The sequence below is a fragment of the Podarcis cretensis genome (genome assembly GCF_951804945.1).
Source record: "Podarcis cretensis genome assembly, chromosome: 3".
In the NCBI taxonomy this organism is placed as follows: Eukaryota; Metazoa; Chordata; class Lepidosauria; order Squamata; family Lacertidae; genus Podarcis; species Podarcis cretensis.
In genome coordinates, this window is record NC_137172.1 from 55,493,572 (window position 1) to 55,519,064 (window position 25,493).

Here is a 25,493-nt window from a genome sequence, read left to right on the forward strand (position 1 = left end):
AGTGTCATATATCCTTCTCTGAGATGTTTATTGGGCTTAACACAGAAAAACTGCCTATCTTGGACACACCAAAAGATACAATGTTGAAGAATAGGCTACTTACTATAGACACATACACATGAACGGGGTTACTCAAAGTATATGGTTTGGGGTGTGCAGTGTTAAGAGAGCTAAATATACAGTACAGAGGAAGGAATCAAAGTTGCACAATACATTAGTCCATGCTATGCTACCACGAGGAAATAAATCTCCATCTTTTAACGGCAGAAATTCAGAGGCATCTTTTACATATTTACATAGCTTTGAGAAACAGATACACAGCAATAGTAGAACTTATTTATTTGCATTCACCAGTTTTTGAATGTTAAAGCAATAGAAATGTCTAAAATAATTTGACTTACCTTTTACTTTCATAGAAGAAATGCAGGATGCTAGTTTTACTGAAGAAAAAATGATATCTTCTTTCTCTCCGTTTCCTTCTTGCTGGACTGACGTTTGACACAGAATACTTCAGTGCACATCATCGTATGATCCTACAGCCCTCTGCATTGGAAGTAACTGCCACCAATGCAGTCTGCTATCAAAGAGAGGCTTTAAATAATGCCTTAGTGGTCTGGGAGGAAACAGTTCACTGCGAGAAAAGACAATGTTTTTTCTTAAAGCGTACATGAAACCCCTAAGCTGACAGGAAGAGTAGTGGCCATTAAGTATGATACTTTCATGTGGTTTCTCTCTGTGTCACTTGCTTATGTTAGATGTGTGCAACACTGCAAACCTCAACTTCCGCAAGATTCAGAGCGAGCATTTACTAGAAATGGCAGATCCCCCTGACCGCTTTGATATCTCAGGGGGCTGTGGACTGCATGATAATTAATACATATTGCTGGTATTATTAATATGAATAATACAAATACAGTACCAGTAATACCAGCATAAATAGTACGCACATTTTAAAATCCCCAATGCTTTTAAGCTATCAAAGGGAAGGCTTTATTCACCTATTTTTCAAGTAATATTACGTACAAATCAATCCAAACCCAAATCTAGAAATATCTGAATTGGAGGTTCCATTTCATCTTATTACATATGCTTCATAAATTTAATAGCCAAATATTCATGTGTGTAGAAACCTTTTCCATTTTTAAAGAGAATATTCATATTCCAGGCCAAGCTCAACTTTTTTTGTTATCTGTTTTGGATGTGTTTCTTTGTGTTTGATTGTAGAAACATCTGTAATAACCATAACCAAACATTCTGTTTTCCACAGCAGCCAACAAGAAGCATACTGCCTCTGAATCTGGAAATCCTAATGACCAATAGCCATTGACTCATGGATTTATCTCGCCCACAGGCAAGGTTAGCTTCCCACACCACCTTCTCATTCCTCACATTTTGCCTCTGATATTGTCCTCAGTCTTACCTAGACTACTGAAGTGCTTGAATGTTGGAAGGAGGGGAATGTTCCACACATCTCCAAGTCTGTTCCCCTCCTCCTCAAGCACTTTGCTGGTACGGGTGGTAAAGATCAGGAACTTAAGTACTAGTCAAAGTCTGTATTTGGGGAACCAAGTTTTAACCTGGGAGAGAGACATGAAAATGCCCTTCCACTAAGAGAGCCTTTGCCAACCTGGTATCGTCCAGATGTTTTGATCTACAACTTCCATCAGTCCCAGCCAGCATGAAGAAAAGCTAGCTAAAATAAAGTATGGCAGCTTGCACTACCATAAAAACTGATGCACCAAAACAATGTTCCACAGAGAGTGGCACAGACAGACCATTTTGTTGACAATTGGCTTCCTTTTGTCAGGAGGAGGAAGACCACCTGAGCTTCAATAGAGCCTTTTGGAAACTTCTTCCCCCATGTTTACATCAGGAAAACCCATAGTAACGAGTATAATTTGCTTACTGTAACCTGAATTTGAATTATTTGGAAAACATGCACATATGCACTATGATTGTTTATGTGTATGCTTTTAATAAAACAATTGACAGCAATATCTATATCTATCTATATATAAAAGATTACCTGAGAAGGGAGCTTCCAGTGTCCTAACAGTGAGTATGCATCTCTCCACAGCCATTGACTAAATCCTGCATTGTAGAATTTGGGCTAGGTAGGCACTAAGTTCTGGAAGATGTTGGCAATGCAGTGTTGCCTAAGAGCAGAAACTGCCCTCACCAACTGCTGTGGGTTGGAAAGGGAAGAAATTAAAAGGGCTGAAAGAAGGTAAGAGTGAAGAAAAAAGCAAGCTTAATGTCATCTGTGAAAAGCAGTTGAGGGTGCCCTGTTATAAAACCTGCAAATTATTCAGGCAGAGTAAATGCATAAATGCAGAGTATGCATAAATGTACAAATTTAATTAATAATAATAGGAGTGTAAATGGGAGGGATTAAGAACTGTCATCTAGCCTGTGATTCTTGAGAAGTATTGCAATTCTTTTGAAGCATTTGAGGAGACTTCTGTTGAAGCATTTGAGAAGCAAAGCCAAGATAGTAATCTACCCTCTCTGAGGGGGTGAGGTACGCATCCTGGCAAATGAAACGCTTCAAACTCTTTTGCCAAGATAGCATGATAGGGAGGGGGAAAACCAATTTTGTGTATAACTTTTAGTTATTTGTTAATCAATAAGCATAAATGTGATTTAATAAATATATATGGGGGAAATAGTTTTGAAGGGTGGAAAGCTTTGTTTTTGGATTCTGAATTGGGAATTTGCAGCTCCCAAAGTATCGTTGAACTGTAACTCTCAATTCATTGGCTGTATTGCCTGGGGTGATCATGAGAGTTGGCATCCAACACCATGCAGGTTCTCCACAGTGCCGCATTATTGCACAAGGCCCCATTTTACAAGATGGCACTTCCTTCTGTAAAAAAAAAAAAAATGCCTCTTCTAACATGGTGTCTCCTGAAATCCAGTTTTTGTTTTTTGTTGTGGTGGCCAGTCAGGTGGTACACTATTCTGGCAGATAAAAAGCCTTCAATACTAAGCAGTGAAAGAGGTGATGAGGGCCCTACATTTGCAAATGGATGTTGCTAGTGCTGTTTTTCTAGAAAAAGAGGTGCTGGAACTCACCGTGAACGCCTCCCTTGTTCTCTTATAAAGGCAATGGTGCCCACCTGAGAGGTACCGGAACTGAGTCCGGTGAGTTATGGTTGAAAAAAAGCCCTGGATGTTGCAGGACAACAGAGGCATCATGGGAGCTGCTACATCTCAGTGGTACGTGTTGGTTATTGCTGTCCAGGAAGCAATGACTCCCCTCCATGGTACTGACCTTGAAGTCTCCAGGGGACACCCTTGGATAAGGGCTTTGGGACCTCCCCCTCAGTTCACTGCTCAGCAGCAGTCTCTTTATTCCCCATTATACCATTTCACTGGCTGCTTCCATTTCTGTTAAGGATTTCTATTTAATTTTTTTAAAATTTATCTATAAATTAACTTTGGTCAGACCTCCCTTCTGCACCCTTCATTTTAAGGTTACTGACAAAATAGAAGGCATCCAGAGGAGGGTGACGGTCCGATATGAGGAACCCTGAGCCAAAGACTGCACTCCAGAGGGTCAGACTAGATGTCCCTTTGGGTTCCTAACTCTACAATTCCGAGACTGGAGGAGCTGGATATAGTGGGCCTGCAGAAAAGGCTATTAAGAGGCGACGTATCATCTTCAAGCACCTGAAGGCCCAGCCAGCATGGAAGATGGGGAGTTCTGGAGGAGGGTGAGCCACCCCTGTATTCTAAATAAAGTAAAATAAGCGAAGAATGTGTGCTAATCCTCCCTTCCCTACGGTCGCTAAAGCGCAGGCTCCTCAGCTCAGCGCGAACCACACGCAAAAAAACCCCAGAAAGGGCGATTGGGGGGGGGGCATTTTCCACACCTCTTATTAAACAACGGAAACCGCGCGCGAGAGAGGGGGGGGGAAATAAAGAGAGAGCGTAGCTCAGCAACGCTTCCGGTACATTTGCCAGCGTCGGGTGATTGGTTGGGAAAGCACATGAGCGCACTGCGCAGCCGCGCAGCTCGAGGGAGAGAGAAAAGAAAGAAAGGAAGGAAGAAAGCGCTGCTGTCTGCGACCGGCGAAGAGTCGGTTGCGCATGCGCCGCGTGGGAGTCGCTAGGCTGGATTGCTGAAGAAGAAGATGGACGAGCTTCAGTCTGCAGAGGAGGTAACGGTTCCTAAGGACAGCGGCTGTGTCCCTCTTCCTCCTCCTCTTGGCGGGCGGGCGGGCGGGCGGCCGTGGAGGGAAGGGACGGCGTGCCCCTTTCTTCCGTAGCTGCGGGGACCTCCGTGGGGAGGGCGGTGGCGACGGCGGGGTCCGCCCCTTTGCTCATTGTCGGCCACGTTCCCGTTCCTGGAAGGTCGCCTGGCCCTCCTCTCTTGCTCCCGCCGCTTCCAGCCCTTGGGCTGTGAGGAGAGATGCCGCCGCCAGACTGCTTACAAGCCCCGGGGCAACTTGTTCTGCTGGCGGTGCTGCATCTCTCCGCTCCCCCCGTGGTAGGTATGGCTTGTGCCAGAAAGCGCCGCTCTTCGTGGCACGCGGGTACACGCATTTGGGAGGTGCGCGTGCAGCAAGCCGAATAAATAAATCTCTTGCCGGCTGGTCTAATGGCCCAGGTTCTTGTCCTAAGGGAAACTTCGCAAAATCGAAGAGGGGAGGGAATTTGCCCCTCTAAAAGGAGAAGAGAAGGAAACTGGCAGTTTTCATCTGGGGTGTGGCGGGATCTCCTTTTGGCATTCAGAGGTTACTGTTCCGTCAAATCCATGGTTATGTGGCTATAGAGAATAGATCCTCAGACATTCTTTCAGTGTTCAAATGAATGTCCTAACCCTAATCATGATCAGGTAGTAAATGTGGCCCATGGTCAAAGGTGAGATGGAGCCTCATGTACTCCTGTCTGCAGATGAGATCTGTGTCTCAGCTAGTCATAAACAAATATTTCATAAAATTTATATAAAAGGTAAAGGTAAAGGTACCCCTGCCCGTACGGGCCAGTCTTGACAGACTCTGGGGTTGTGCGCCCATCTCACTTAAGAGGCCAGGGGCCAGCGCTGTCCGGAGACACTTCCGGGTCACGTGGCCAGCGTGACATCGCTGCTCTGGCCAGAGCCAGAGCCGCACACGGAAACGCCGTTTACCTTCCCGCTGGTAAGCGGTCCCTATTTATCTACTTGCACCCGGAGGTGCTTTCGAACTGCTAGGTTGGCAGGCGCTGGGACCGAGTAGCGGGAGCGCACCCCGCTGCAGGGATTCGAACTGCCGACCTTTCGATCGGCAAGCCCTAGGCGCTGAGGCTTTAACCCACAGCGCCACCTGCGTCCCTTAAAATTTATATACCAGGATTGAAAAACAAAAAAAACCACCAACACCTCAAAACCTTTATTATCATTTATAGTAATGTTTATTATATATGATAATAAAAAGGGAGGGAGATAGGAGTTGCCTTGATGCATGAGTGCCAGAAAGGCCTCCACATAGTTATGAATAGATTATAAATGGGGAGTAAAGGTAAAGGGACCCCTGACATTAGGGCCAGTCACGGACGACTCTGGGGTTGCAGCGCTCATCTCGCTTTACTGGTTGAGGGAGCCTGCGTACAGCTTCCCGGTCATGTGGCCAGCATGACTAAGCCGCTTCTGGCGAAACCAGAGCAGTGCACGGAAACGCCATTTACCTTCCCGCCAGAGCAGTACCTATTTATCTACTTGCACTCTGACGTGCTTTTGAACTGCTAGGTTGGCAGGAGCAGGGACCGAGCAACGGGAGCTCACCCCGTCGCGGGGATTGAACCGCCAACCTTCTGATTGGAAAGCCCAAGAGGCTCTGTTGTTATAGCGCCACTCGTGTCCCTAAAATGGGAGTAGTTGTGGCCTTTTATGTGTTACCTGGCCACTATATGTACCTGCCACCTCTATTCTATAAGTGTTTGAAGGGATGTTAAACATATGCTTTTATGTGATTGCTTAAGAAGTTTGTTTACTGCAGTTATAAGCATTAAGGAATCGCTTGGCGCACTTTGTGATGGCAGGATTCTATGTCTGGTGAAGTAGAAACAAGGCGTTAGATGCTTAGGGAAATAAATCAAATCTGATTAATGTTTGAAGCATTAGCCTGTTTGTTAAAACTACATTTGTGTCAGTACTGCAAATTGCTTACTTGGTTTAAATGTTATCTTTGGCTTCTTTTTCTCTTCTTTCCCCCTGCAAGACTGCGTTTATTGTGGATGAAGTAAGCAACATTATAAAAGAGGTAGGATGGTGTTTATGCTACATATATCCTCATTGCACACTGCTATATTTCCACTGCACCCCATAACTCCCTTTAAAAAGATAAATATATCACTGCTGCATTGTGGAAAATACACATTGCACTGAATTGTAAGGCTGCAATCACTCACACATACCTAGGAATAGGTCTCATTGAACTCAGTGGTATTTCTGAGTAAGGTAAAGGTAAAGGTACCCCTGCCCGTACGGGCCAGTCTTGACAGACTCTGGGGTTGTGCGCCCATCTCACTTAAGAGGCCAGGGGCCAGCGCTGTCTGGAGACACTTCCGGGTCACGTGGCCAGCGTGACATCGCTGCTCTGGCCAGAGCCAGAGCCGCACACGGAAACGCCGTTTACCTTCCCGCTGGTAAGCGGTCCCTATTTATCTACTTGCACCCGGAGGTAAACGCCGTTTACCTTCCCGCTGGTAAGCGGTCCCTATTTATCTACTTGCACCCGGAGGTGCTTTCGAACTGCTAGGTTGGCAGGCGCTGGGACCGAGCAGCGGGAGCGCACCCCGCCGCAGGGATTCGAACCGCCGACCTTTCGATCGGCAAGCCCTAGGCGCTGAGGCTTTAACCCACAGCGCCACCTGAGTAGACATGCCTAAATTTGTGTTGTAAACCCACATTTAAAGTGGCAACATGAGTTATGTAAACAGCCTCTTAACACACATCGCAATGTGAATTATTTAAATTTTGCTCCGAAATATGTGTCTGTGTGCTCATAATTTTGTTATTGGTGTATACATTTTGTGCAATTACATACAGATACATATTATTTCATTTGAAACATTTCTAGGGGATTGTGACTCACTGGCTCTGTTTTGTGAACATTTCACCTCTCCAGCTAGTGATATAGTGTCTTAAAAGTATGAAAGCGGCAAAGCAGGGCAGTTCCCACAAGTGAAAGGGGTGGAAGGGAGGACCAGAATCTGCAGAATCTCTTGAATACATAGAAAACATTTCTGCATATGCTGATTGTCTCTTCGAGGGAAAAACCCACTCCCCCAACTTTACTTTATTGTCCCTCATGCTATGTTGAATTCCACTCTGGAGGTGACTCCTGATCTGCAGGGATGATTTTTTTAGGAGTATCAAGAGCTGCAGTGGAAAGAGGAGTAGAGGCTTGTTGGCCTTATGTCATACTTTTAATCCCAGCCAGCCTATATAGAAGAAACAATCCTATTTTGATATCCTCATAGAATTGCATTCATAAAGGTTTTTACCTCTCTTTTTAAATGATTAAGCATATCAAATTTAGGACTTCGTCTTGTAATATGAACTGACTTCTAGCCTAATCTGCAAGCTAGTTAAATCTACTTGAATCACAGTGGTGACATCAGTATTTAATGCATGTACCTTGGCTTAAATGGAGTGGACTGTTCTATTTCATTAGATTCCAACTTCAGGAATAATCTTTTGGTGACTTGCAGCTATAGAATTAACATAGTTAGTAGATTTAGAGCAAATTTACTCTAGTTATGTGTTACCTGGGTACCAGTGTCTTGTTTGCTAATCCTCTGTTGTGGCAACCTTCCTGGCCATTAGTGAAGGCTTAGGAGCACAAGCTAAATATGTTGTACATGCCATTCTTTGTTAAGCAAATATATGTTTGGTAACTTATCAAGCATGTACAACTCATCTGTGTAAAAAACCTGGATGCCTCCCTTGCATGTTTCGTGGTGGTGGTGGTGGTGTTTATTACTCCCTTTTCACCATAAGGCAGGTTACAGCATTAAAAACATTAAGAATAATTTAAAATAATAGGGCTATTAGGTGCTAGTACACTCTGCTACAATATTGTTTGCAAACATAGAATCTGCAGGAAAAAGCACGAAAGGACCACGACTTGGTGACATTCAATGAACAGCCACTCCCTTGTTCTCAGTCTTGGCACTAATGCTTTACAGAGTGTGAAATCTATGCCTACAACCGCAGGATAAGACTGAGTGAGCCAGACACCCATTTATTACAGAGGGTATTGATTTGGGCTGTTCAGCCTCTTGTTGCAAGATCTCATTGTCACTCCCTCTGTAGCTTCAGAAGTGGAAGACGTCTTTCTCCCTCTATGTGTTTCTGGTGATACATTAAATGTTGTTTATAAAGTTCCTAATATTTTTTAGGTACTGGGGAAAGACCGAAAAGCAACATAGTCCCTGCCTCCATGCTTACAATCTGTCAAACACAGCACAAAAGAGATGAACAGTAACAGGTGCCTGTGCTCACCTGAACACCATCACTGGTGGCACAGCAGCTCACCATGAGGGGTGAGGTTGGCAAACTGCTTGGATCCTAGGTTGCCTCAATCCCACCTCTGCCACACTCCCAGAACACCAACGGTACAGTTACTGCCCACAGAGTTTTTTATGTGCATGGCCTTTGCAGTGGACATGGTCTCCCACTGGCAGAGAGGTGTGTCTGCTCCACTGTAATTAGGATTGCAGTAGCCTCAGAATAAATATGAGGCGCCATATTGTTGGTTACCTGCCCAAATCATTCTTGCAAAGGTGGGGGGGGGGTCTTTGTGTGTTTGGAACTCTTGAGATTGATCCACCACCTCACAGATGGCAGCTCAAGCTAGCATTTCAGTGATCATTGCTTATCAGTATGGCTGTTAGTTGGTTCTGGGTTTTCCTTCTTGTTTGATGGTGTGATCTGTGTTTGATGGTGTGATCTGTGTTGCTTGGAAAAAACACTGACATATTTATTCTAGCTTTTGAAATCAATGCGTGCTTTTTAAAAAATTAAAATTCCTTAGCAGCAGGGTGGCAATTTGAACCTCTCTTTGTTTGCAGGCCATAGAAGGAACAATAGGTGGCAATGCATATCTGCACAGCAAAGTGAATCAATGGACTACAAGTGTTGTAGAGCAAATTCTGAGTCATCTCACAAAGCTGGGGAAACCTTTCAAATATGTTGGTAAGTGAATGGGTTTCTGTGCTGATTGTATTATTGTTTTGACAAATGGTTTTGAGTAAAACCGAAAATTAAACTCTAAAATGGAAATTGCAGGTGAGGGGGCAAAAACTCTCGGTGATTAGTTTAATAACTGCTGTGACCCTAAAAGGTTATTTAAGATAAGAGATGTTTACATAGGCATTTAAGGCTAAAAACAGATGTGGATGTAACAGTGTAGCTTATGCCATGGAAACATTCCATTTTCTAACAATACTATATCTTCAATTTACAGTGACATGTGTGATTATGCAAAAGAATGGTGCTGGACTTCATACTGCAAGCTCTTGCTTCTGGGACAACTCTGCTGATGGTAACAAGAATGTTTTAATACTTTGTCTTAGTTTCTCCATTGAAATGTTTCACAAGTTATTTGCGTGACTCCGGAAGAGAAAAATCAACACACACCTGTTCTGTGGTAATAAACTTCTAATACTAGAAGTTACAAGTGACCATGGGGCAGGTTGTTCTTGTTAGAAGTGCCTTATTCCCTTATTTCCCGAGGGTAGCTAGTAGAGCATCTCTGCTTTAAAACTGAAGGATTGTAGAGTCGGAACGGGCCCCGAAGAGTTATCTCTTCCAACCTCCTGCAATGCAGGAATCTCGGCTAAAGCATCCATGACAGATGACCATTCAACCTCTGCTTTAAAACCTCCAAGGAATGAGAGTCCACCATCTTCCAAGAGAGCCCATTACACTGTTGAACAGCTCTTAATGTCTGAAAGTTCTTCCTGATACTTAGTTGGAAGAATCACCACCAGTGAATAAACATACATGCTTCCTGTGGAAGAATAAAGTGTGACTGAATATCGGTGTAATGTGGTTCAATAATTTTAGGTTCCACTGCTCCAAATTATGGGATGTTGCCTATGTGGTACGGAGTTGGCTGAGGCTTAAACTTAGCAAGTGTGGCTTAAGATGCAATAGATTTGTTCTATGTGTTCTTTAAATTGAAAGCTATGAATTTTATGATCTGATGTAGTTCTTCTGTATATAGTATAGCCACCCTGATTGACTTTTCTTCTCTTTTTGTAGGAACCTGCACTGTGAGATGGGAGAACAAAACTATGTACTGTATCGTCAGTGCCTTTGGACTCGCAATATGATTGCCTTGGAATTCTTCAGCCTTTGTGTCATCTCTTCCATTTCATATATCCACTAAAACTGTGAATTCAATGAACAACTTTGTTTTTAAAGAATTTCTGTCTTCTTCCAGTGAGGAAAAAATGGGGAAGCAATTTCTATGCTGTTACATAAACACATCACCTCTTATCCATATCAAATCACTCCCTGTCTTAATACTTTAAGGACTCTTTTCTCAAGGTGCTAAAACCTGAAACATGCTGCACTTCTTCAGCTTTATTGCAACTGGTTTGAATAAGACTAATTTCACACAATGCTTTTGTTTGTTATTAAATTATTGAAGTTCTGAACTTGTGTATGTGCATTCATAAAAGCTGTACATTCCACAAGCAAGTGTGAGGCTAACCTCACATGCCTTTAACAGCTTGGCCCTAATGGATCATTGTGAAGTAATGGGGGTGCAGTTATTCCTTAAGCACTCACTCAGCTGCTTAGTCCTTTTGGGGGCTTCTGTGGTACCCTAAAACTCCCAATAGAGCCACCAATGCTCCAGTTATTTACACTAGACAACTGTAGGTATTTTAAACATTCTCATATAAAGTAACTCCAGTTTTAATGGCAGCCAAAACTTTTAAGTGCATGGAGGGGCTAACAGCTAATTGCTCCAAGGTGCATAGTTATCTTTAAAGTAAAATTGAGTTTTATTTTTTTAAAAAAAACAATTTAGATGGCTCTTTGCTCCCTGACCAAACATGTAAGTAGGAGCGGCCCTAAGTTAATTGATTGTAGAGAAAGTACTCCTTATTTTACCCCATTCTCAAAATGGGAGACCAGCACACCTCACAGAACAGAGGCAAGAAGCAGCAGAGTGTTGATCCATGCTTGCTATAGTTCAGGGCACATCCTTTGAATGTAAACGATCCAAGGCTCCATCTCAGGGATCTCAAAGTAGGATCAAGACCCTGTGTCTTAGTACACAGAAGCTGTCACTTAAGGAGTGAACTGACATTTGAGAGCCTAATCATCTCTTATTGAGATGGTAGACTTGTACCAACCAATCAGAAATCCACTTCACTGTCAGTTCTCCTGGAACAGTAAATTGGGCTAAATGTTATTTAAAATAGCCACATAATAAGTATTCCACACACCCCAAAGAATTGCCAGAATGCAATATTTTTCATCAAAGTGTTTTTCAGAACACTCCAGAATGAGTGAGCTGTTTTACTGTAAAGTGAATTTGACTGTATGGCTGCACTCTGCTTAAGTGTCTGTATAATTAAGTGGTCAAAAACATGAACTGCAGTTTCCAACTAGTGGGATTGTCACTAGCGTTTGTGAATGGACCATAGCACAGTGGGAGAGGTACATGCTTTTCATGTAGCTTCAATCCCTGGCATCACTCATTCAGTGCTTCTTGGGTTGGCAGGGCTGGGAAAGTCCTCTGGCTAAGACTAGATGAAGGAGAACAATTGTGTGATACAGTATAAAGAAGCATAATTTGTTCAGTTGGGACCCCTGGGAAAACTGAGTAGGACAGACTAATGTTAAATAGCATGTTACTAACATAATTGTTTAGTATTTATGGCCTCATTGTGCTCCACAGGGCATTTAAAAGCCTAAGAACAAAACATACTGCTAGTCCATTAAAATAGCAAGCTTATCTGAAAAATTCAAGCACACAGGTGTTCGCAGGTGGACAAGAGAATTCTCTCCCCCCCACTCCAGGGCCAACATAGGCCCTGCAAATCCATATTGGCAAATGGATGTGTTTCTTTGTTTATAAACTCGGGCTCATTGGCAGTGCTCTCACTGCGGCAGTTTTTTGGGAAAATGCAGTGGGGAGACTGGACCTCGACAACTGCAGCATCTATCATCCAGTTGCAAAGTTGGTGGCAGTTCAAGAGCATGCACTTCAAGAAAGATTGTTTGCCAATTATCTTCGTTGGGAAAGAGACAGGGGGCGTGCACCCCCATTTATTGTCCTTGAGCACTTGGCAGAGTTTGGTGCGCATGCAAGTGAGGTTCCAGTACTGTGCCTGCTTATACCTACAGTTCCATCAAGTGGCATCAAGGGGCTTCTGCTTGTCCCCCTGGAATTTTTGGCTGGTTGTCCACCATGCTTCCTGCAGATATTTAGAGTTAGACGTCATTATTTTGAGCTGTGTCATCATTTGATGTCACTTTTTTTCCTTTCAAATATAGACAACCAATTTTGTTTTCCTCAGATGCATTTATATCTGTTTCCATCAAAAGACAGTGAAATTGAGAGTTTTTTCATCCTAAAGCTAGAGCAGTTTTAGCTTATCTATTACATGCCACCAAATGAATTTCCATATGCACACATGGAAATAAACGTGCCACCGTTTATTGTGTATGGGGAGGAACAATACTGAGATAGGCACAAAGGTTCTATATAAAACTTTATTGTGAATGCATTGGATTGGAACGTAATTTTCCTATGCACAGTCTCCAAAACATCTCTGCACCCAGAATTTTACTGAAAGTAAACCAACTCTTAAATTCCTGCTCAGGGAAAGTTATCACCACTGTTGCTATTGCCTCATCATAATTACAAATAGCATCTACCCCGAAGCATGAAGATGATGCATTGAGGTACCCCATGCATACCCTTCCAAAAGCAAAATTATAGTTACAACTTTTCATTAACGTAAACATACACTATGAAAAGTTTCTAGCCACATTTTGGTAGAAAATATTTTCTAGAGGTTTATTTCATTTTACATCTATTTACAAATGTTGAGTTCAGTTGTACAGTAGCATAAGGAGCTTTTCATATCAATTACTGGCACAATTGGAACATATGGCTAAAAATGCAACAGATGTGACTACATCGTTTAAATGCAGTAATGGCCTTGGGCACCATTTAGAAGTAACTCTCATTTTAAGTAAGGCTTTGTACCTCGGAGTAAGTCTGATCGAACCAACTTGGACTTGCTTCTGAGTAACCACACACAGGATCAGGCTGCAAATTTCTTGCTAAACTTCTTTCAATGTATATAAACACAGATTTCCTGTTCTTTGGCATGATTCTACTGGGTTTACACTTATGGCTGAGCCAAGATTACTCAGAAAAAAAAATGTTTTCCATGACCCTTTTGCCAGTGCTTTTTTCTATAATCTGTAGAAATCTTTGCTTGTTTAAACTTGCCGCCCCTCAACCTCAGCAATATTATAGCACAGCCACATCTGATTGGCTACAATACAGTATGGCATCTTCCTCCTTCACTATCTCTGGCTGGTAGATGATCACTTATGTAACTAAGCCAGGAAGAAAGAAGTGGTGGGTGTGTGGAAAGATCCTAAAGCAGCAGCAGGGAATCCCACCACCAAAATCACTAGTTTCTATTTAAAAATTTGAGAACACTACAGGCTACTTTCCCTGAAGGCGGAAACTGAAGGTTGCAGCAGACAAAACACAAGATTATAGCTTGTCTGAAAGTTGAGCACAGTCCTAGTTACATTACTGCCTCTTAGCTTTACTGGCACTTCGAAATTTTAACTATAAAAGCCAGTGTGTACAAACTGCATATTTACCTAAACAGCGCTGCAACTGACAATCACAACTGCTAAGGCAAAAGTGATCCATGTTAAACAAGGGCAAAGACAAAGTAGGCGAAAACTACAAGCACTTTGGGGGAGGCTACACCATATGTGGGGCACGGAGGGCAATGCTCATATTTTCTTTATCTAGAGATGTTTTTCACCAACGGGCATCAGCAAGCCTTTTTACACACTCTACAGAAGCCATTTCAAAAGCAGCAACCTCTGCCAACAAAAAAGATGGGACACACATTTCTCCCACTGTAGCAGAATTACTGCTGCAGATGTCCACTGGGAATTATTTTATTTGATGAGGGGATCTAGCTCATACTCACTCAAAAGCCCAGCTGAAGCAAAATTGCTTGGCAACTGATCCTTGTGGAAGCCAACTAAACACCATATCCAAAGGCACTTTCACTAACAGCTCCCTCATCCGGCTGCAGGGCAGTGATTCCCAAATGTTTTCCCCCATGGACCACTTGAAAATTGCTGAGGTTTTTGGCAGACCTCTAAATGGTTTTTCTGCTTGTAGCAATTGTAAGGTGCAGTACTACATTGCTGGATGCTTTTAAACTGCATTTTTACAGACCCACTGCAGACAACCTGAATGAAGCTTGTGGTCCACGGAACAGAGTTTATAAAGCCCTGCTAAAAGGAAAACAACAGCTTTTCCAGCGACTCTCCTATTCAAAAGGAACCCCTTAGCAAAAAATAAAAAGACGACACACCGTGTTCAATTATCATATCTGTGCAAAAGACTTCCAATTAATAAACCTGAAAATAGTCTCTACTACTACCTTGTGTTCCCCCCAGTTTGCAATATGACAACTTTAAATGTTCTGGGTGTTTAACACTGAGCATTTTAAACAAGTTGCGATGTATCATAAGAACAAATGGCACTAAAAATGTAATGGGAAACACAGCTGAATGCTTGTTCCTGGGACTCGTCAGATGAATGAGATTAGTGGAGACAAATGCAATAGTAGCCTTCAATTCCTAAAGTTTAATGAACTTCAGGGACATTTAATTAAGAAATTAACTCAGGAATTCATTTATTTCTCCAGAATTAAGGGAAAAGGTAACTTGGGAACTTAAGTAAAATGGTGTGATCATTCTGTAAGGGCAAGCATTCAGACTTTGTAATGACCCCCTCCCTCTTGTCCCCCTGAATATTGTTCTGCAAGCAGAAGTCCTCACACAGGGCTGACAGGACTCATTATTTGAATATCACCCTAGGTATTTAAAATGTAGAAGAGAAACCAACAATAATTTAAAAGAATATATACATCAAAAGACAAATAGTACAATTTTTCCACATGATTACTAGGGATCAATATCAAGCAATATAAAATATTAGGAAAAATACACATCTAGTTTCCCAAGTTTTACAATGTATTTTAGGCGAAGTCATTCTCAGATCCACTGAAATCAATGAACAAGTTACTGAAATCCATTGATTTAAATGGGTCTACTCTGAGTATGACTAACATTGGATATTATCCATAGAATATATTCCATGCCTTGGTTTTAATTTGCTGTTAAAAACAACAACATTTTACTAAATACTTATTAGCACTCTAACTTGCTGATTGCCACAGAACAAAACATCTGAAATGGTTTATCAGAAACCTAGCAAAAGCAAACTATTACATTTAGATGATTATACTAATATTATGTCTTGTACTTTTGATATGCAAAGTGCATGACACTCTTTCATAGCTTTAGTATCAGTGTAGATATTTACTTGCAAAAATAGCTGAACAAATCCTTCACAGTGCCGTAAATTCACATGTCACACTAAGCCAAACCGTGGTTTAGGACCAAGAAGCTCCCAGAATGGGGAATCACAGCTGCTTTGCTTGTCACTGCTCATTTTGCTGCTCAGCTAAGCCATGGTTTGCCTTATCGTGGTTCAGAATATGCAGTAAGCCAGACCATGGCTTAGTTTAGCAGCAGCAATAGCAGCAAAATGATGGGGGTAGCAAAGCAAATGGGATCTCCTCAGGAGGCTGTATGTATGCACTAAGCCATGGTTTGGCTCAGTATGATGTGCAAACTGGGTCAGTTTATTCGTAGCCTTGAGGTATCAATCACCATATACTTGTCTATGGCCAGGATTCAAAGCGCTGTGTTTTTTTGCAAGTACTAACCCTTTCCCAGAGTAACTCCTTGCACATACTGAAGAGCCAATACTGAGAAAGTCCCCCCCCCCAAACATCAACTCTCTCATATACCCACAGAGGAAAGTCCTTTCCACTAATGCACAAGGTTCTTATTATCGCAGCCTATTTTCCTAGAAAACAGTAACAGCAGAATGAACAGGTAACTACAGGTAACTCGCATCTGACGCTTATTTAACAGGCACACTCTCAGCATTATGCACGTTGCCCAAAAGTGGTGCAAAAATGGCATGAACAGGGGAAAAATAAGAAAATGGTACACAAGGGGGGGAAAGAGCCAGCAGCTTTCGTAAGTGTGTTTGGGCATAGAAGGGGTGGTTGCAGAGGGTGATCAGAGGTGGCCAGAGAGACTTGTGGAGGGGTCTGGAGAGACAACTAAAGGGTGTGGAGAAACTTCAGACTGCAGAGCTAACTGAGGGCCAAACACGTATTGACTGCTGAATTGCTAAAGGAACTGGTCAGCTCAAGTTCAGTATGCAAGGATGAGGATGGAGAGCATGGGTCAGCAAGTTGGAGCCTGCAGAAATTTTCTCAACTTTTCTACGCATATGATCTGACCCCTCCATGGAATGCATCCTCAAGATCATCTGTGGGAATACAGACATTCTGAGACCATGCAAGGAAATGTTTGATGAGCCCAAGAGACAACAGCAGCGCCTATCAATCACCGTGTTCCTCACAAAGAAACTAGCAACAGCAGCAGCAGCAGATGTGCCCAGGCAACCCACCTCTGGATCTGAACCACAGCCAAGCACTTCTTCCGGCTACCAGTCAACTCCCCAGGGTCTTCGTATCATTCCCTTGCATCCAGCAAGGGAAAGGACGCAGAAGACGAAGAGCCACATTCGTCCCTCACCAGTTAAGTGCAGTGATTTTAAAAATGGTTGTTGAATGGTCTTTTGGGGCTTTACACAATTTTGCTTATACCCGCGATGGCCAGGAACGCGACCCCTGCATAAGATGCAAGTTACCTGTAGACTGTTTCTGCAGCTTGAATTATGTTAGGACAAGGTTTGCCAAGCAAGAGATGCAAATAGCAATTCAAGTGTGACCAGCAGAAATGCACTGAACTTTTACATTCAACTCAAAAAGGGTCTTCAGTCCTTGCATACTGGTCATTTTTGTTTTGGTCAGTGATATAACAAAGTGTTTCTGCAAAAGGAACCTACCGGAGTTATTTATAGGCAGGAACATGGGCTTGAAAAAGCACATGAAAATACTGATAGCTTCTGTGAGGTAGGAGGGCTATCCACGGTTTTCCCATCATACTATTTTAATAAATCCATTCAGAACCAAAACTACCAGGGTGGGAGAGTAAAGAGGCATTTCTCAATAAACTGTGATTGGAAGCACCATTCTGCTAAACTGTATCAACTTCAGTAGTGCACATTTCCAGCATGGGTAAGAATGGAACACATGAAAGCTGCCATTTTAGGTGTGTCTGAATATGAGCTAAAAGAAATGCCTATCGTAAAACAGAACACAAAATGGCTCAGATCAAACCTTTCATTGAACCAACTACAGTCAAGTACACACATCACAACCACAACACGGAGGCTTCACCACACCATTGCTGCAATGTGTATAGTGGCTTGGTCCCATTGTATGCATGCAATGAGGATGATTCATTCCATGTTAGCCATTGTCTTCTGCATATGTGGCAGGCATCGTACAAAGGCTGTTTCAAGTGGCCTCCACATGGTCGTAACATACTGTCACGTTCCAACAATTATTGCAGAACTCTGAAATCTGAAGACTTCTCTGTAATTTGAAGGCTCCAATTTACCTTGCTGGTTTATACAGTTGGTTCAACAAAATTGATCAACCACCATTTTGGATCGTGCTCAGTTAAATGAAGAGAATTTCCTACCCAAATATCTCCAAGAGCCCACCTAGGTTCACATCCAACACCTAATGTGTTTGTGTTTCTATACTACTGGTTATGAAATACCAAACTATTTTAAACACACTTATTTGGGGGGAGGGGAAAAACATTTACAGAATTTAAGGGAATGTGTGTTGAAATTATATATTGTTCCCTCTTAATTAACAGCAGCAAGCAGCATTCAGTCATCATTTACACAGGCAGAAGACGCTCAGGTGCAAGGCTATGCTTTTCACCAAATGTGACTATTGTTTTAAGATAAAACAGCCTTAGAACACCTTATTTCTCAAATTATTTTGCTCTTCCAATACAATTATATAGAATTATGTTGGTCTCAGAAGAAGCTGAACTGGTGTGCTTAATCGCAATCACAAAATCAGATAACTGGAAAAACTCCTTCATTTAATTCAAGTCACGTACAGTGCTGAATCACAATTGCAATTCCTACCCACCACCTTTCAACCCCTGAAATGGGAAAACAGAAATTGAGGTTTCTCAAGGTGTTGGAAGTGCCAAGCAGATTCCAATCAGAGTAAGTTTGGGGTTGAATGATGATGGGAGCTGGGGCATTTCCTCTCTCCCCTTCTCTGCAAACACGGTTTGCAAATGTCAAAATAAAATTATTTTGGGAGTAAAAAATAAGCATCTCAATACTAAATTCCAAGTAAATAGTTATGAAACTATGAGGAAATCAAAGTATTAGCTGTGAAAGTGCACAACAAGCTCCCCAAACAATCTGGTCCGGAGGCATCCCATCATAACTGTTTTCCAAAAAAGGGGGGGGGTACACTTTGAGTTTACAAAATAACTCTTCCCTAAAAATTATATTCTCCCCCCTCTCCCACTTCAGTTTTAGGTTTGTAAACAGAAAGGGAGAAACAGGAAATCCTTCCACAGAAGTCTATGATCAGTTAACAGTAGACTCGAGAAAAAGATTTTTAGGTGGGTGGGGGGAAGAGTGTCAAAATTGCTTTTGTTCTCATAGAGCAGGTCACTTCTATGAAAACTTAATCGCTGTCCGATTCTTCCTTGAATTTGGCTCTGATGGCTTGACCATTCTGAAGTGGCATTTCTTCATAATCACTCCTGTCCCCCCCAAAAAGAGATATTCAAGAACATCTTAAGATATAAATAGCATAAAACAACACTTATTCTGGGCAAGTAGACGAAATTAGTATGATCTCAAAAGATCTGTTATTCTTTCAAACATGAACCGTCTTCAGGTAGGAATGAAAGCAGTATTCTTTAGCTTCCTTCCAATATATCTAAAGAGTACGGCTTCAAAATATGACCATATTGGAAGGTTGGTATAGGGAGATTGCTTTAATTTTAGTGTTCAAAGCAATTCACTAATTTTTAAGGCATCCTCAGTGTAACACTGATGGCTCAGTTGGAAGTGTACACTTGTCTTGCTTGCTGCTGAATTCGAGACAGGACCAAAAGATGAGGAAACAAGCAGGGACACATGCTTTTCTCAGAAAAGAAAAGCAAAACTCCGTGGGGGATAAGCACTTGCTTTCCCTGCCATACATACATTTCACTCACGTGGCTTATCTCACAAATTCAGACCTCGCTCCCTAGAACGGAGCCCTCTCATCTTATAACCAGTTCTGTGGCTATAAAACTCTGCGGTCACAGAGGCTATAGAGAGATGTTAGGTCATATGTGAGCAAGTGAGCACACTGGGACCAGAACAGAAGAAGAGCCTGCTGGACCAGGTCAATGACCCATCAGGATGCCAATGAAAGCATCCTGTTCTCACAGGGGACAACCAGATGCCTGAGGGAAACCAGCAAGCAGGATTCAAGCACAAGAACACTCTCTCCTTGCATGGTTCCCAGTAACTGGTATCCAGAAGCATTACTGCCTCCAACTGTGGAGACAGAGTATAGCCATCAATAGCCCTCTCCATGAATTTGTCTCATCCTCTTCTAAAGTCATGCAGGTTGGTGGCCATCTCTGCCTCCTGCGGGAGCGAGTTCAAATCACTGCTCAGTCGATGAAGCTCACAAGAGATCTACTGGCCTTTCACTCTCTCTCAGGCCAACCTACCTTGGTAAGTTGCCGTGAGGATAAATGGGGCAAGGGACGACACATGCCACTTAAGTTCCATGAGGGAACTATTGGAAGCTTTTTAAAAATGTTTGACCTCATACTATTCCTACCACAAGTACTAGATTCTTCATCATTTGCTTCCAATATACAACTATCACCAGGGACAGGGCAGTCCTTTTTAAAAGGAAACCTCCATGGCTTATATTTTGTAGAATATGAGAAAAAAATATTAAATTAATACTACTACTGTAAGCCTTACGCTACTTACCCATAGATCACATCATCATCTGAGTCGTTCAGCATAGAGAAGGCAGGATTATCTTTCAGCTGAGACTCTGAAAGGTTTTGCAAAGGAAAAGTTCACTTAACAAGATATCTCTCCATTATAGGACCTTTTCAGTTCAGCTTATTTGAACTTTCAGAAAGCTTTCGATAGTCAAGATGAGTCTTTCAAGAGAGACCACAAGCCTAGCATTTTGGGGAGGAGGGGAATATGTCTTCTTATGGAGCACCATGGAGGGAAGCAAGACTCTACCAGCATGGTGAGTGGTGACAGATAGGAGCTTGAAAACAACATGTGGAAAGCCACAAGTTTCTTATGCCTGCTCAAGGACTTAAATCCAAATAGAGATAATACCTGAATATTTTACACAATAGTATGACATGCAACCTCTTTGCAATCAAATAGAATATGGAAGGAAAAGAGGGGGGAAAGCAAAAGCCGAACTGAGGCTAACTTACCATACAGGGCATTTTTTGATGGTGAATATACAAAGGCTAATGTGTATAAATAGAAGTTCAATAAGCCGTAGAACGATAAGAATTCTGCAGGTGGTAACAGTCAAGGATATCAAGCAAAACAATTCAAGATGCACACTTCGCAGCATACAAATATCATTCTCCACATATATGTAGGCAGCTAATCTGGACAGCGTCAAAACCCTAACAAAACATCTAGGAAAAAGTTATCTCCAGATTTAAAAGTCAAATCTGCTTTACAGTTGCCTCACCTATAGGTAGTGTCACAGACGAAAGCAGTGCTAATGTTCAAAGCTGCCCCAACATACAAAAAGCTAAAAGCCAGCCTGTCTACTAAGATCACATAGAGAGGCTCTCCTTCACATGCCACCAACATCTGAGCTATGTTTGCTTGGGATGCAGGAGAGGGGCTTTTCTGTGGATGTGCCATTGCTTTGCAACACCCTGCGCAGCCGTGCTTGCCTTGCCTACACTTTGATGGCCTTCATTATAAAGGGAACTACAGTATGCTAATTCCTCAAACAGCCTGACATAGACAGCTTGACTGAAACATCTCAGTACCACGATGTTACAAGAAAAGGATATAATTATGATAATGGGTCGACAGTTCAGCCACAAAGTTGTCTTGCAGAACCTGGGCTCCAAAACGCAGATAAAGTATAACGATGCTGCAGTTAAGGGAGAAGAAACCAAAAAGCCACTCAACATTTTGTAATTACTTTCTAACCAGAGTTAAATGAAACATTAAATTAGTGCTGGGGCAAATGTTAAAAGGTAAAGGTAAAAAACCCCTGACAGTTAAGACCAGTCACGAACAACTCTGGGGTTGCAGCGCTCATCTCGCTTTACTGGCCGAGGGAGCTGAAGTTTGTCCGCAGACAATTTTTCCGGGTCATGGGGCCAGCATGACTAAGCCACTTCTGCTGAAACCAGAGCAGCACACGGAAACGCCGTTTACCTTCCCGCCAGAGTGGTACCTATTTATCTACTTGCACTTTTTGGTGTGCTTTCCAATTGCTAGATTGGCAGGAGCAGGGACTGAACAACAGGAGCTCACCCAGTCATGGGGATTCGAACTGCCGACAAACCCTAGGCTCAGTGGTTTAGACCACAGCGCCACCCGCGTCCCTTAGGGCAAATGTTAGCCTTCCTAATTAAATCTATTGTCAACGCACAGGAACATCCAGATTCTCAAAAAATGAGTGCATGGGAGGGGATGGAGTTGTGGGAAGGATGTGGTAATTGTGCCAATGGAAGTTATTATTTCATATATTTCTATACCACAATACCAAAACAGTCTAAGTGGTTTGTAAAAACCAAAAAATATTACATGTATATATGCCAAGCATAATGTATCGGCATCTAATATAGTCAAACCTCGGTTGTCGAACGTAATCCGTTCTGGAAGCCCATTCGGTTTCTGAAATGTTTTACAACCTAGGCATGGCTTCTGACTGGTTGCAGGAGCTTCCTGCACTCAAGCAGAAGCTGCATTGGACATTCGGCTTCCGAAATACAGTGGTACCTCAGGTTACAGATGTTTCAGGTTACAGACTCCGCTAAGAACTTTGCTTCAGGCTGAGAACAGAAATCACGCAGGGGTGGCACAGCGGCAGCAGGAGGCCCCATTAGCTAAAGTGTTACCTCAGGTTAAGAACAGTTTCAGGTTAAGAACAGACTTCCAGAACGAATTAAGTTCTTAACCCGAGATACCACTGTACACTTGAAAACTTCTGGGTTTTTGTCGTTCGGGAGCCAAAATGTTCCAAAACAGAGATCCGAGGTTTGACTGTACGTGCTTTATTCGAAATGTGAAGGATGCTAATCTGCACCTCAGCAGAATGATTTCTGTATCTAGCATCTTTCAGAAAAGAATTAGTATCTTACCTTATGACGAGAACTACAAATGTCAATGCGGTCAAGAATTTTAGCCTGAGATCTGAGGAAAGGAGAAGAAAAATGGTTATCTGAAAGTGAACACAAATATCTCGCTGGAAGAACATTGCCACGCAACAACCATGACTGGCACAGAACAGAGCTTACCGACATAGGGCATGTTACGGAGTTCTGAGCATGCCCTGATTATCAGGAACAAAAGGTACAAAATGTACACAGCTGCCACCACAAGGAAGAAGATTTTCATACCCTGTTACAAAAATATATACAAAAGTTTTAAAAATATTATTCTGATGATGATTATGACAACAACGTTTCTTTCCTATCCTTCATGATGAGGTCCAAGGGCAGCTTACAAGGATGTAAAAATACAATATCGAAGGCAGTTAAAACAAATTAGAGCTATGAGAATGGGATGGGCCCTAAAATATATGTCTCCAGTGTCAAAGGTGCATATCCAGCCTTTCACTCAGGCAAAAGTGCCTTTAGATGAAAGCCTTTACATTTGAATAACCATGGCTAAACTTAATCCCAGTCACTATATGCTTCTCGGATAAGAACAGTTTTACATGATTTCCAAAATGCTGATCAGGCTAAACATAGGGATGTTATAAGTCACTTCATTTTCCCTGTTCTGTTTCATTTTCTCTTAATATAGCTATCTCCCAATATTTATTGTGTTGTATTAAGACATCCTCACGTGATCTTAGAAACAGCAACTGGACTTCTAAGAATCTAAATGAAAGATATAACTGATGACCAACAAAGAGTTATAGTTTACAGAAGTGAGCAACAAGTCTTTCAACAAAATTAGAATAATAGAATCAGAACTGTAGAAGGGAAGTTGGAAGGGAGTCCAACTGCTGAAATGCAGGAAGATCAACAAAAGCATCCCTGGAAGACGCTATCCACCTCTGCTTAAAAACCTCAAAGGAAGGAGAGTCCATCAGATTTAGAAGGAGTCTGTTCCAGTGCGAAGCAGCTCTTACAGTCAAAAAATTATTCCTGATGTTTAGTCAGAATCTCCTTTTTTGTAACTTGAATCTATTGGTTCAGGTCCTATACTCTGGAGTGGGAGAGAACAAGCTTGCTCCATCTTCCATGTGACAGCCCTTTAGAAACTTGATTTTGTTACATGTGAGATTCTCCTAATTACAAGAATCTGTGTGAGATGGTTTTTTGCAAAGCTGGTAGGCTTTTGTTGTGATCAGAAGAGTCTTACACGTAACAATTTCAAGTTTCTAACCCTGAATTTAAGTGGGTTCTCACCATTCTTTTTCTGAAGGTTCTTCCAGGGATCACAAAAGTAGTCCCTAGAAACTAAATGTAAGCAAAGCTACAACCAATATTTAAGTGACAGCCTGTTACCTATCGTTTTGCAGTTGTGTCAAAATCTGATGATCCACACAGCATTTCTTATATAAACAGAAAGGATTGTTCACACTAATTTACCTGAAAGTTGTTTGTGTCAATCCCATACTGGTATGTTGGGTCATGTAGTTCATTGACACTAAAAAAATAATAATAAGACCATTTAATGTAAGAATTTGTATGCATCATAAAACTAAAAATAAATCCACAGAAACTAACATGTTAAAAAAATTGGCCATTTCTTCCCCCTCAGCTTAATAAGATACAGATTTGGACTCTCTCTGCTACAGTTTCCAAGAAAAAGCCAGAAAAAATTGATTCCAATTTGAGTTTGTAATTATGTTTTCTATTTATGCAGAACTGAGAAAGCTGGAACAAACACATTCAAATACACATACACATAGCACTAGGAAAATGTTTTTAAATCCTATGACTACTCAGAGCTGAATAACGTTTGCCACTTCTTGAGTATCCAATGCAGTGCTTACCCATGGAAGAATTCCTCGGCGGAATAGGGGAGGGAGAGAATTTTCAGTGATTCCTCCTTACCATGAAGGTTCCTGGACTCCCTCAATCTGTTCCAGAGGGTACCTCAACTACAAGGAAAGTGGGCTCTCTCTATGTAGTAGGAAGACTTCATATTCTCATCACATGCTAACAGACTGAATAATCTATGCAGCTAAGGAAGACTTTAGTCAGATCTCAGGATACAATGCTATCTCCCAATATTTACTGCAGTTTCAACATGTGCTTTACATTCTCCAAATGGTGGACTTAGTCTTTGCTTTTATTAGAGGAAAAGCAAAAGATAGGAACTATTTAAAAAAATCCTGCTTTCTTGTTTAAGGCTATTTAGTGATCAGAGAAGGGAAAAGAGGAAAGATGAAAAGAGAGAAGTTACTCACGTCTGCCATATTCCTAATGTAACGGAAGCCAGCCACAAAAGACCAACAATAAGGAGTTTAGGAAAATAGAACGTTATGCACCTCCTTTCGCCCTAACAAAGAAAAGGATAAATTAAGAATATTAAACTTGGTTTTCAGACATCAGTTAATTTACAATATTGTGAAATATTGTTGTACTTTTTTTGGAGGGACAGCAGCAACAAATAGTTTAATTTTGAGAAACTCACACAGAGTTTCTGGGTGGAATCCAAACTGGGGATGCATGCAAGAGGGGAAAAATAATTCATAAAGTTCATAGGGTATTTGTAGGCTCTCTCTAATCTACTTGGCTGGGAAAGGAGGGGAGAAGCTGAACTACAGCTTTCTGAGTTCAGGAGGAAGGGAAGGATTAAAAATGCTACAAATAAAGTAAGTTTAACTTGTTCTTTGACAAGTGAGACCCTTTATTAACGTTATTTATTCCTTTGGTTTAAGATTTTTCCAAAACTGTTTATTTGGAATAGGTTTTAATGGGTGACTTAATGAGTGTTTATCCAGTAAAAAGCAGTAAAGCACACACACATATGCACAGAGCAAGA

The 25,493-nt window shown here is 41.8% G+C and overlaps 3 protein-coding genes and 1 long non-coding RNA gene across 12 annotated transcripts in view; 2 read left to right on the forward strand and 2 right to left on the reverse strand.

Annotated features, from left to right (window-relative positions):
* Positions 1–3,461, reverse strand: part of SYTL3 (synaptotagmin like 3) — a 47,927-nt gene extending 44,466 nt beyond the window's left edge. For 2 of the 6 annotated variants that reach the window (XM_079971876.1, XM_079971874.1), the window contains exons 1-3: positions 3,076–3,461; positions 2,027–2,185; positions 402–488 (exon numbers count right to left, since the gene is read on the reverse strand). The gene's annotated coding sequence lies outside the window, so the exon portion shown is untranslated. Of the gene's footprint in view, positions 1–401; positions 632–2,026; positions 2,186–3,075 lie in introns of all 6 variants that reach the window. The other 4 variants (XM_079971872.1, XM_079971871.1, XM_079971875.1 and 1 more) reach the window with 2 other exon arrangements.
* A 546-nt stretch (positions 3,462–4,007) lies between these two features.
* DYNLT1 (dynein light chain Tctex-type 1) lies at positions 4,008–10,653 on the forward strand. The gene is made up of 5 exons (XM_079971962.1): positions 4,008–4,163; positions 6,204–6,245; positions 9,061–9,184; positions 9,456–9,533; positions 10,256–10,653. The coding sequence occupies exons 1-5, from the start codon at positions 4,137–4,139 to the stop codon at positions 10,324–10,326; spliced, it is 342 nt and encodes a 113-aa protein (XP_079828088.1). The 5' UTR covers positions 4,008–4,136; the 3' UTR covers positions 10,327–10,653.
* On the forward strand, positions 4,180–5,492 carry LOC307213790. The gene is made up of 3 exons (XR_013837689.1): positions 4,180–4,762; positions 4,805–4,956; positions 5,337–5,492. It is a non-coding gene; the product is annotated as an uncharacterized lncRNA (long non-coding RNA).
* Positions 10,654–12,710: 2,057 nt separating the features above from the next.
* The window catches only part of TMEM181 (transmembrane protein 181), a 30,112-nt gene continuing 17,329 nt past the window's right edge, over positions 12,711–25,493 (reverse strand). For all 4 annotated transcript variants that reach the window (XM_079971214.1, XM_079971215.1, XM_079971217.1 and 1 more), the window contains 8 exons: positions 24,916–25,007; positions 24,092–24,149; positions 22,787–22,889; positions 22,631–22,682; positions 21,329–21,411; positions 20,726–20,815; positions 20,253–20,319; positions 12,711–19,015 (listed from right to left, as the gene is read on the reverse strand). In XM_079971214.1, coding sequence (XP_079827340.1) covers positions 18,937–19,015; positions 20,253–20,319; positions 20,726–20,815; positions 21,329–21,411; positions 22,631–22,682; positions 22,787–22,889; positions 24,092–24,149; positions 24,916–25,007 — 624 coding nt within the window. In that variant the 3' untranslated portion in view covers positions 12,711–18,936. The remainder of the gene's footprint in view (positions 19,016–20,252; positions 20,320–20,725; positions 20,816–21,328; positions 21,412–22,630; positions 22,683–22,786; positions 22,890–24,091; positions 24,150–24,915; positions 25,008–25,493) is intronic.

Coding starts and splice junctions, on each gene's coding strand:
- DYNLT1 (XM_079971962.1), top strand. CDS start 4,137: ATGGACGAGCTTCAGTCTGCAGAGGAG. Junction 6,246..9,060: donor TAAGCAACATTATAAAAGAG/GTAGGATGGTGT, acceptor CTTTGTTTGCAG/GCCATAGAAGGAACAATAGG. Junction 9,534..10,255: donor CTGGGACAACTCTGCTGATG/GTAACAAGAATG, acceptor CTCTTTTTGTAG/GAACCTGCACTGTGAGATGG.